Below are 12454 nucleotides of genomic sequence, written 5' to 3'. Positions count from 1 at the left end.
TATTATTTTTATTTTTGTTTGATTTTTATTTATTTTAGAGGAAATGACTCCATTCATTAGATTAGTTCTGTTGCTCTTCCCAGTGCAGTGCCTTGTCTGTTGCTGAACAGGCAGTGACCTCACGGCGCCATATTAAAATACTCCCTCCTCTTTGCCTGTGAGATCGTAGCTTAGCAGCAGCAGCTAGCCGCCAGTCTACTTTTTACATCCACAGGACTGACAGAGGGCAACGACGTGATGGAAATTGACTCGCTTCAAGAGGCGCTCAGAGGTTACTTCAGTTTATTTCGATAGTTTTTGTGTTCATTGAGACCACGTGTTATACGTGTGCTTCCGTGATTGTTATATAATAAAAAATAAACGGATTGTAGCTCACAGGCTAATGTCGCTTGCTAGTTAGCTAGCTAGCGTTAGCTAAAGCTAACATTACAAGCGGTTTCACGGAAATGGTTCGCTGTCTGTTCAATACGTTAGCCAGAAAAGAAAGCTAACTAATATATTATGCTTTTCTCCATTCTTTCTTCCAAACATGTATGTATTTGCTTGGTATTTGACTGATATCTTTGGCTGGGATTAAGTAACTGGTTACTGTCACCGGCTATTGGTAGACTGTTCGCCGGTTATGCTGTTGCGGCTAACTTAACATGCTAGACAGTGTGCTAAACCGGAGCTAGATGCAGTTGGCTAGCAAGCGACCAAGCTAGATTTTTAGCAACATTAGCCCGCTATGTTATGTAAATAGCTAACGTTAATGACACAATGTGGTTTTCTTCAGTTCAAGTCTCGTCAGAGACCTGCTAACAAGCCTTTCTTACTTGGCTAAAGCAGGTAAACTGTTGGTTAACCTAGATCAAATCAAAGCCTGTTGATCTCTGATCTGTCTGTAACATAATGTAAATGTGTTAATTCACTTCGTGGTTTATTTTCTCTTCACAGATTTTGATAAGAAAGCAAAGAAGGAGGCATCTCCTCTTCTGGAACAGTTTCTATGTCATATTGCCAAGACAGGCGAGACCATGTAAGTGAACATTGCAGGCCTGATAAATTTCCCCCTCCTTACTACTACTACTACTACTACTACTACTACTACTACTACTACCACCACTATTACTATTCTTCCTACTACTACAGTGCACACACACTCACAAACAAATAAACATACACATATTTTATAATGTTTAAATTGACTATATATAGCATTAACTGAAGTTACTTTTTATCTTAATTTGGTGTGTAATTATGATGTCAGTGTAACAGTATTTTCATGTCTCTTTTTTAGTAATGTTACAGTAGGTTATGTTGCATTTAAGCGTATATACCTGTGTATAGTTTAATGTCTCTGTTTTTCCTGTATTCTAATGTTCTGTCTTATTTCATGTTGAACCTTGCGTGCTTACTACTTTCCCCTAGGGTTCAGTGGTCTCAGTTTAAGAGCTACTTCCTGTTTAAATTGGAGAAGGTGATGGATGACTTCAGAGCCTCGGCACCTGAGCAAAGAGGTCCTGCAAATCCCAACGTGGAGTCGATTCCATTTGAAGATATGAAGGAGAGAATTCTGAAGATTGTGAAGGGATACAATGGGTAGGTGCCCAAATAAATTAGTACATTTCTGTATGGCAGTGATAGTGACAGGCTGACTGGATGGATTGAGAATCGGGACAAAGTATGTCTGCTTACCCATGATAAACACACTCCATGGATAGCCCACCCAATTTGCTACATAGACATCTGTACTCAATAATTATTAAGGAGTTTTTGTTATGTGTTATGACTACAAAATTCTATATTATTGCTTCTGTGTCATTTTTGTGACAGAGGTGCCATCTTTTGAGGCTTTTCATGGTGTCCTTGATTGTATGCAAGGTTACATCGTCTATATCCAGCAGTTTTATTTGTGCATGTGCCCGTAAGGCATAACTATTCCATACAACTATTCCAGATTGTAAAAGATATAAGCCAACTCAATCTCAAATCAAATTCACTCAATATTTCATCAGCGATGTCTCACCATCACATGCCCCACCCCTGGAGTGTAGAGGAGAGGGCCAAACTGTAAGGTGTTGACACTAGTGGTCAGTTGTGGAGCACACTGCAGCTGTTGAAATGCTACAATATACTGAGTCCTTTTCAGCTCAACCACATTAGCTAGGCAAACTAACTAAATTATTATTGTTGGTGGTAGAAATCCAAAATAACATCAGATAGCACTGATGAACTGCAGAACAGTGTGTCAATACTTTTTAGTAATATCTTATAATACAGACCATATATCACAAAATTAAGTTTTAATATAGTATTCATGTATAAAGTTATTGCAATGAACACTGTGACAATACAGTTATTGTCACACGCTGTCTTCTCCAATCACCTGACACCACCTGTATCCATAATCAACTGTGACAATGAGAGAAACACCCATTATGCTGGAGTTAAATACAGTGTTTATTTTTTTTAGATATTTATCGTGTGATTTAATCAGCTATGTATATGTCTATAGCCTATAGATCATATTACATAATATATATCATCTATAACATTTTATTATGGATCCTATGCACTGTTTTATAAATGAGGCCCTTGGGCTGTATCCAAAATCACTCAGTTTACAATGTAGTGCAGTTTATTTACCTCTTTTTATTTGAGTGTTCAAATTCTTCATGCAGAATATATGCCCTATATTGTTCCCTAAAAATTCCCGAGTTATTACTTCAAGATCACAGGACTGTTGATTCTTTCAGCTAAAATACATTTAGTTTACAAACTTTTACAAACTGAACATCACAACACAACAGTGCATCACACAGTGGAATCACTCTGTCGCTAAATTAAAGCACGCTGAGAAAGAAAAACATCAAGATGGACCACAAGTGTGATTGCCTAACTAAGGACAAAGTACGAGAAAAAGAACTGCTGAAGGAAAACGAACGGCTGAGGAACGTTCTGCAGAGTGAACATGCCTCCTGCACCAAAGAGAGGTGCTAAGAGATGCTCACGGTGGGAAGCCAAACGTTGGAGTTATTAGAGAGAATTGCAAAGGAGAAAGATGCTCTGGAAAAAGAAAATCTGGCGCTCAGTGTGTTGCTGAACGAGGAGAACATTTTCTCTGCTCAGCTTCAGCTTGAGTTATCCGAGACAAAGACGACGTTGCTGGATTTACAAGATGACATGATAAAACTTCAACAACACTGCCAGGATATGGGGAACACCCTAGAGTCTGAGAGTCAGACAAATAATATCCTTTGCTAGGAAATACAACACCTTAAAGAAACACAAGAGAGATGGGTGGAAAATGCCCGACAGACAACAAAAAGTCAGAAGAGCCAGGAGCATGAGGACAAAATAAAAAACCTGGGAACAAGAGAAGACCTTGTTCCTCCAAACCATCGACAACCTGAATTTGACACTGCCACAGGTGCACAAATCACTTGGCAGGAACCAGGCAGATACAGCAGCTCTGCAAGAGGAAGTCTCAATACTTAAAACACAAAATGGCTCATGTGTGGAGGAGATGTTGGTGAAGGAGGAGGTGGATGAGGACATGGAAGATGGAAGAAGTGAGAGCAGTGTCTGAGCAACCACAGTGGAGACCACGTGTTGAGCTGCCTGACCTGCCAATGATACCGAGAACAACGAGACATTCGCGGTGGAGAAGGTTCATTAACTTCTTATGTTGTGGCTCACATCTCAATTTGTCAATTTATTTTATTTTTTGGATACTGGAAGCAAAACAACCAATTTACTAACTAATTTACTGTTAAAGGTGAAAATATACTCAGCTGGAAATTTATTAGATGAACTTTGCTTACATTCTCTCTCTCCCCCTTGCATTCTCTCTCTCCCTTGCATTCACTTCCCGCTACACCCCACCCTTACATTCTCTCTTTCCCCCTTACCCCCCCTCACATTCTCTCTCTCGCTCCCCTTACATTCGCCCCCCTTACATTCTCTCTCTCGCTCCTTCTCTCTCTCCCCTCCAGAAGACAGCAGATACAACTAAAGTTGTAATGAACTTTACAGTCCTCTACTCGGAAGTTACAACAACAGCATGTAAATAGCAGCTGAATTAGTCATCATCTATTTCACACTATCATAAAATAAAATTTAAAATTCAAGTTATGCACTTTGCAGTCTGTGCATACAACTGATAATTACTAATATACACTCAGTTGTTTACTATATGAAGATTATAATGTTTTTATTAACATTGTTTTAGACAGTTGTTGACTCAACTTTATGATCATTTTTGGGATGTAGTGTTATAAGCTGTATTGCATCATACAGAGGTGTTCCTGTTATTTAGACTACTTTTACTGATACAAATGGGGTAGAGTCCTCATGTAGCAATAGTTTGGTGTTGCCATATCTTTTCCAATACTGGTTATCTGTTTCCTTTATTTCTAATAACCCTGAAAAAACCATATAGGTCGATCCCTAATATTTAGCAGCGCTTTACCATCATGGAAAGTGTCTTCAAATTTTTGACCTTTACTGTATATTTTATTTTTCTTTTCAACTGATGCACATCTTGACACTGTGATTTCTTTACCAAGTTTTGCAAGAAACTAAGATAAGAGAGAGAAAAGAGGGAATTCAGGTAGTACGGCAGCTGAGCAAGAGTCTAAATATACCTGGAATAAGACTAATAATCTAACAAAATGTTGAATAAAATAATCAAGAATTTAATCAATTAGAAGGTGCATGTGATGTTTGGCTGACGATCTGTAGTTATTTGGGTCTGCTGCAGTAATGTAGATTGTGGAGTCTGACTGCAGCAGGTACAAAGGACCTATGGTATTCCTTAACACACTATGGGTGGAGCAGCCTGTTGGTGTAGGCCCTATCATTTACTATTGAACAGAATGTCAGGGCATTTTTTTTAATAGAAGATCGCTTGAATGACATGTTTTCTACGTGCTGTATATTGATTTTGCTGCACTTTTCTCTTTAGAATCCCATTTACGATCCAGCGCTTGTGCGAGCTGCTCACAGAACCCAAGAGGAACTACACAGGAACAGATAAATTTCTTCGGGGGGTGGAGAAGGTAAGTCTAATCAGTGTGGATAATGTTTTTTTTCCTCCTTCCTTATATCATTAACCTGACGCTGCCTGTCACTCATTTGGCAATTCTTGTTTCCCTCTAGAATGTAATGGTGGTAAGCTGTGTACATCCAACCTCAGAGTAAGTATCATGTCCAAATGAAGCACTTAACTAAATACACAATAACTAAATAATAGGTTTAATATGGAAATTTGAGAATTATAATTTCTACTGGATTAAAAATTCTGTTTTTGTTTTTCTGAACAATTTTCTGCAGGAAAAATGGATGCAGTGCCATCAATAGAATGAATGGAGTTATGCTTCCTGGGAACACATCTGCTTTTACAGAGAGGTTGTGTTGAGGACAGATTTGGTCCTTGATTCTAAAATTAATTTATTGTAAATGACATTGGATAATATTTTCATTTTAATAACTCCTGTTCTATTCGTCTTGACTGTCTATTAGGAAAGTGAACGGTCCGGGAACTCCCCGGCCGCTGAATCGACCGAAGGTGTCTTTGGCCAACTCACTAGCAGCTAATGGTCTGCCAGACAGCACGGACAACAAAGACCTCAACACAGAGCAGGAAGGCGACAAAGACTCCAGGTATGTCAAGCCACAACACATCAACAAATCTGTTATTCGTGTTCAACACAAATAAACCCATTGGAATCACATCCATGTCTGCCGTTTCTTCTTTGTTTGTCAGTGAGGTTTCGGCGTCGGGAGGCTCCCTGGGGAGCTCATTGAAGAACAAACACCCAGACGCAGAAGAGGATATGGAAGCCGAACAGCAGGAGGTGAAGAGACTTAAGTTCAGCAAGGATGAGGATGAAGAAGAAGATGAAGAGGATGAAGAGGAAGAGCAGGACGTGGACACACTGAGGCCTTTGCATGCCACCTGCCTCTCAAAAGAGGCAGAGGCCATGGTCCAAGAGGATGAGGAAGAAGAGAAGGTCGCATACTGCAAGGATAATGAAGCTTCCAGCAGTGCTGCTGCAACTGAAGACCAAGGCAGGTTTATTTATTTTTTTATTTTTTATATATATATATATATATATATATATATATATATATATATATATATATATATATAGTGTATATCTGGTTGTTGGTTCGTATGTGATGCTTTTAGCAATGCTGAGGTGAAATCATGGTATATGAGGCTTCACACAGTTAGGTTATGGAAAACAGTGCAAATTGCAGTTTTAATGGCTAGCTTGGCCACACTGGACCAAATATAGTCCACAGGAAGACTAAGATTACATTTGTTGGACGCTGACAAATCAAAGCAGATGTAATCATACTGTCCTGTAGTAACAGAAACCTACCCAGAAAGCCAGGTTAGACAGTGTGCAGTTTGTTCACAAGAAGATTCAAATTTCTTCTTGCCCTTCTGCAGGTTCAATTCATTGAGATAATGAAAAGATTTGTGTTACAGTTTTGTACACCATCTCATCTGAAAAGTAGATCTGCATATTTGTGGGTTGGAAAGATCTGGTACGGCATTCTGGCCCCTTCGATTAATATGTAAACAAAGCTGAGTGTCTAAACAGAGCGAGACAGACGAGCAGACATGTACACAGGCAGGAGAGAAGCTCCCCCCTCAGCAGTTCATCACACAAAGGCGGTGGTCCTTTTAACTTCATTATTTTGGAAGAAGCAGCACCACACTTATCCAGGAACGCATTATAAGCTCAACAAACACAAGCTCAACATTGTAAATTAATGAGGTTAAACTAGTTTTCTCTGGTTTAAAGCGGGTGGTGGGGGGGTGGTATCTGTTGTGACTTTATGGCATTTTCAAATTGTCGTAATGTTTCACATGGCCAAAGTGTTTGCCTCTTGTGCTGTCACTTTTCTCAAAGAGACCCTTGTAGCTGCAGTTTAGGAAAGGCTCATTTCAACCAGTGCTTACAGTGTTTGAAAATGCTGTTGCATGCTATGCTGTCAAAACAAGCACAAGTTCAGCTGTTTTTTTTTTCTTTCCTATTGTGTAAATATGTCTATCAAAATCAGAGGATCAGCACAGATGTTGGTAACCTCCAGTGTCTATGTCTGATGCATAGACTGTAGGTAGACTCGTAGGGCCAGGTATGATTTGCATTCACATGTTGAAATTAAAAGTTCAGGTAGTCAGGTAGAGATATTAAAGCCAAATGTGGGCTGTCTTTATACTGAGTCGTTAAGCACTTAAGACTGGTCCAATCAATATTATCCATGTGATATTCTGGATTTAAAATGCTTCTGTAATGTCAATTTAATCTGGCTTCTCCGCGGTAATGAATCAGTGAATCAATTTTGTAAGCTAATGTGAGTGAATTTGACAAGTTTCGTTGAATGACAAATTTAGTTGTGTATGAAGTTTGCTTCCTGATGAGAAGGCAAACACACCAGTTATTCATCTGTCTGTAATTGTCTATAAAGATCAGAGTAAATGCCCAGTCTGAAGAGCCCTTAAACACTTAAAACTGTTGTATTATAACAGTTTTCCACTTTTCTCTGCAGAACCAACAAGCAGCACACAGGCTGAAATGTGTGCGGGCTCAGGTCAGGAGGCGGAGCAGGCTGAGAGGGAGGTGCCGTGCGGCTCCCAGGAGGAGGGCAGCGACATGGATCAGACAGAGCAGCAGGCACCTGCAGGCGTCCTGGAGAGCCCCGAGACCAGCAGGGACAGTGAGGAGAGCAACAGTGACCCAGTCAGCAGCAGCAGCAGCAGCAGCAGCAGTAGCAGCAGTGGTAGCAGCTGTAGCATAGAGGATGGCGCAGAAGCAGCCAGAGAAGACATAGCTCTTGCTCCCTCCAGCAGTACGACTGAACCTCCTACAGAGGGCGCCATGGAAAGTGCCATCTTGAACACTGGGACCACTGAGGAGCCTATGGAGCAGGACTAGACTGAAGTCCCCCCTGCAGCCATGTGTGACCATAAACCAGCTTGTCCTTGAATCCAGCTTGACTGTCACTGGGAATGAGGATAACTGCACCTCGTACACAAGACGAACGCCTCGTCCCGCTTTTGGACACTCCTCCAAAATGGCTACCTGGCATTGATGTGGGCATACAAATAAATTTTCATTTGAAGTTTTTTTTTTTTTCTTTTTAACTGGAATATTTTATTGATCCTGTGTTTTTAAGTTTACCTTAAAAGGGGGTTGGTTTCAACAGCATTGAGTTTCTTGGCTGTTTTTTTTTATTTTCTTTTTTTGTGGTCTATGGGGTTGTTTGGGTTCTGTGGTGGTCTGGTTCTTTTCTTATGCCACACTCTCCAACCATTTGGACATTGACAGGATTGGTGGTCTAGGTTTTGTACCCTTTTAAGCCCAGTGGACCACACTACCAGGGTCAGAACAGGGCCAAACCAGCCCTCATTATTTATGAGATTGTTCAAATATGAGCTACTACCACCATTTCTGTTCCTGACTGAAGTTCATGTAAAATATTCTTTAGTCAAGCAATGAACCTAACACCCCACCACTGCTTTGTTGTAACGCCACCAGGCTCCACCAGGCTGTTAATCAACACGTATTGTTTTAAAATTTACATCTCCACCCTTGTGAGATGGGAGACAATTTCTTTCCATTGTCTTCATATTATTTTAGCCATATTTTTGCAAAGATACACTACCAATCCCACTGAACAATACTATGACATGCTACCTTGTAGAGGCGTTCTCTGTAAAATGATATATTTTGGATGCATAAAACCACCATAATTTATATGATCATTTCAATTCAATGAGTTATTTTGGAGTATGTTTTTGTTCTGTCTGCCAGTTGTAGTTTCCAAAACCAGCTGTAAGTACAAAGATGACCTCTGCTTTCTTTGTATCGTGATGTCACCATGTTGTTTCACCGACCGATATCCAGAGCAGTTTCTGGTTCCAGTTCTACACCTGTTTCTGCAGCTGTACTTTTTGATATTTAGAATTTTAAATTTCTGTAAAGTAGATTTTTGTAGATTGTAATACAGTATGTGTTCACTGCCTTTGTGAAACCATATATAATTGTATAATTTCTGTGTATACTCTGAATGCTTTTGCTTTCAACGCGGTATTCAGAATCAGCAATAAATGTTAACATTTTTATGCGTGATGGTCTTGCTTACTTGCACACAGCATCTCATTTACTCTCTTCACTGTGTGCATTAGTAATGTCCTTCTTGAACATGCTGGATACTGTACTTCTCCGCAGTGGTCCAACAGAGCAGTTTCACAGCAGACATTTTGACTTGTTCTAACAGAAATGCACAGGTGTATTTGATAACTTTAATTATGCTTGCAATCCATCTATGCTGGTTCACTGGAACGGCAACCGGAACCATTAACAGAGCAGACCCATTAATGTCGTTAGTAACACCTGTGCTTTTCCTGACATGACAAGTCTGCCACGAAAAAGGTAGTTTCAGAGTTTCAACCATGCAATCTTTTACAACTGTCTTTTTGCTTTGGAAAGACATATTTTATAAGCTTTTCAAAAAGCAACACAAACCTTTGCTGTGTCCCAAGTCCATACTGCGTACTAACTGCTTACAGTATGTGCTAGTGTACTTTATTGTGTTGTGTTAATAGAAAATGATGCTCTAAGTGCATCAACAGACACCAAGCTTCGGTTTCAGTGAACCACTGTCGGGTAACAAATCTTTTTTTGTCTTCTATGATCTTCCTCAAGCTGTCCTACCACCATCTGCAATTAATTTAATGTTTTACAGCTGTTAGAAGCTCACGATTGCTTTGTGGGACACTTTTACATTCAAAAGCAAGTGCTCTTTAGTATGACATAACGACTTTGGCGATTTAGGCCTATATGCTGTCACTGGACACAATACAGACTCAAGACCTAGTCAGAATTTTATGTAGCATGGAATAGGGATATGGTTAGAATATACCTTTGCTTGTTTATTGTAGCCCAGATGTATTTTGCTTTCACAGATTGGTGAGAAGCACAAAAGACTTTCCTCACAGACGTTATGACTCGTCATAGCAGGAAAAGCGTAGGTGTAACTGAAGACATTAACAATGGCTCCAATGTAAAGCAACCCAGTGAGCCACTTCATGTAGCTACCATGCACAGTACCAGAGCCATGGCAGTAGCATGTACCGTTAATGAAATGCAGCCATTTTAAATGTTATTAGCTACACCTGTGTTTGACAGGTAATTTCCTATATTAATCATCTTGTAATCAGCTTTGGTGCCACTAAAATCTCATGCAGTAAAATGAGGTTCACTCACAGGCTTGTGTTTAAAAAGGAAAGAAAAACAAGGTTTTGCTAAGTTTTTCTTTCAGCATTAGCAGTAGTTGCTCCTTATTATCGCAAGTGATGAACCCATCAGCATGACTGTTGTTATATCCCTCCCTGAGTCACACACAGAGGACAAAGGAAAGGTGTGAAAAAAATATGGAAGCAGCCTATTTGAGTAGGGGGCAGCTTGAAAATCTGTTACACAGTTTTGGACACAATCAAAAATATACAGAGGAGCGAACCGTTGCTCAATAAATAAAGATGACTTTCCGTGTCTCCGTGTACATCAAAGCTCAGAGAGGTGTTCACTGTTGGTCAGTTTACACCACCATCTGTCACTGCTGTTGTTAAGACTGCTGAAATTTGCCCAGGCTCTCAGAGGAAATAAGAAATGGACTGCATTAATCCATGCGGTGGTGTTTAAGGGCTTTGAGGACTCGTCTCCAGGGAAACAAATGCCAGGTCAGGAGGGGATATTACAAGCGGCTTGACACCAAATGATGTTTAATCTGACACCGGCTTTACGAACAGCAGATGATATGGACAGAGGAGGATTGCGACTTCAAGCTTTCACACTCTTTTTTTTTTTTTTTAAAGACATCAGTGGCCTAAAGAAATGTCTGCTTGACTCACACTTATTATAAAAGCGGTTTGTATCACAGTTACTCCTCAGTTCATGTGTCATTACTGCACTTGAAAAATTTGCTTTGGGCTCTAAATTAAATCTGTGCTTTCTTCTGCGCCTGCAGCCTCAGGGGAGCAAGGACTGTGTTAAGCAAGGGATACAATTTTAGATAGGTAAATACACCTGGCTGCTGTCAGAGCTGCGATGAAAAAGGATTATACTTATGAAAAATGTTGTTGAAACTAAAGATGTTGGTGCTTTAAGTCGCATTTATTTTTGAAAAATCTGCACATCCTGTAAATTCTATTATCATGTACAGTATGAATCCTGTTATTGCTACAGTTGTTAGTTGACTTGAGTTATAATAGTCTATGTAGTGTGGCTGGAGTCATAGCTGCAATGAGTAAAGTGAAGTCTTTGATCAAACTAGTCAGTAAAATAACTATGAAATTAAACTCCCTTTCATTTCGCTGGCAACTGCCCCCCAGGAGCCCCCAGCATGGGACTCCTGGGGGCCTCTGGACTTTCACTTAAATCCCACTTGGCAGTTCTACTTGAGTTTCATACATCAGCACCTGCCTCAAGAGAGGAACTTTTTTAATGGAAGTGTGGTCCGCAGCAGCGCATAACAAATCACACTAATTGTCTCCAGTCATCATGTTAAGTGGAGGCACTTGAGTGTCAGACACACTCGGTGACTTTGACAGGATTAAAAGAAGAAATACATCAAGTCTTAAGAAAGTCATTATAACACGGGAACTGCTCTTGAAGTGCATTTGAAAATATTATGTGGTTCAACTGGATTGGAAAAGTTCACAGTTCACCATCAGTCATGTCCTCTCTTGACACACGCAATCTCCGTGTCATCCAATAGAGGGTACTGTTTAGTTTCCAAGCCAGACCAAACATGCTTATAGCCTGCCCTGAAATCACGATGCAGGTCGAGTCCTCCTGCTCCTGCGAGTGAATGCAGGGTGTCACACATTCTGCGCTCCTCCTTGAATCGCCTGGAAAGGCGCACATGCAGACATCATGACCTCCTTCCATCTCCATCCAGCGCTGCCCGCAGGATGAACCCTCCCCTCGTCTAGTGTTGTTTCTCTGGGAGAGGACTTTCAGGGCACGCCGCCTGTGAATGCTTGTGAAATGAGTCCGAGATCACACGGCCATCTTCTATTTCTTTATTCCCCAAATGCCAGTGAGAATGTTGGTGTCTAATGCTGCTGCTCGGTTTTAACCTGTGACACATTTATCACGCCTCTTCAAAAACCACAGACATGAGATCGACTCCCACGTGTCTCGTTTCTCACGGGAGAAAAAAAAAAGAAGCTTTTGTCAGAGTGATCCAGAAAATGCTGCTTGTAAATACTAGCTTTGAATCTTGCATTCCAAGGCATGCTTTAAGTGTTAAGAACAATAAACAAGGAGAGAAACGGATTTTCTCTGAAAGGTTTGTTAGTGTCTCTGGTAGGGGTTGGTGTCAATGTCAAGTTACATTTTTTGGCAAGCAGCAGGGTCACACATTCTGAGCTGCTCTGACAAAATCGCAA

General features: G+C 40.4%; 1 protein-coding gene across 1 annotated transcript; it reads left to right on the top strand.

The window, feature by feature from the left end:
- The first annotated feature begins 115 nt into the window (after positions 1-115).
- Positions 116-9122, top strand: ppp4r2b (protein phosphatase 4, regulatory subunit 2b). Its single transcript, XM_056405693.1, has 9 exons — positions 116-271; positions 937-1018; positions 1411-1581; positions 4949-5042; positions 5143-5180; positions 5317-5391; positions 5506-5646; positions 5750-6054; positions 7549-9122. Exons 1-9 carry the CDS (start codon positions 238-240, stop codon positions 7932-7934), a joined length of 1326 nt encoding a protein of 441 aa, XP_056261668.1. The 5' UTR covers positions 116-237; the 3' UTR covers positions 7935-9122.
- Positions 9123-12454: the final 3332 nt, after the last annotated feature.

The sequence above is a fragment of the Seriola aureovittata genome, chromosome 2, assembly GCF_021018895.1.
Source record: "Seriola aureovittata isolate HTS-2021-v1 ecotype China chromosome 2, ASM2101889v1, whole genome shotgun sequence".
In the NCBI taxonomy this organism is placed as follows: Eukaryota; Metazoa; Chordata; class Actinopteri; order Carangiformes; family Carangidae; genus Seriola; species Seriola aureovittata.
This window is presented reverse-complemented; position numbering and strand designations above follow the sequence as displayed.

Bases quoted from the DNA above. Each gene is read 5' to 3' on its own strand.
- ppp4r2b (XM_056405693.1), top strand. From the start codon at position 238: ATGGAAATTGACTCGCTTCAAGAGGCGCTCAGAG. The intron at 5,181-5,316 runs GTAAGTATCATG...AATTTTCTGCAG, and splicing joins TGTGTACATCCAACCTCAGA to GAAAAATGGATGCAGTGCCA. The intron at 5,647-5,749 runs GTATGTCAAGCC...TTTGTTTGTCAG, and splicing joins GAAGGCGACAAAGACTCCAG to TGAGGTTTCGGCGTCGGGAG.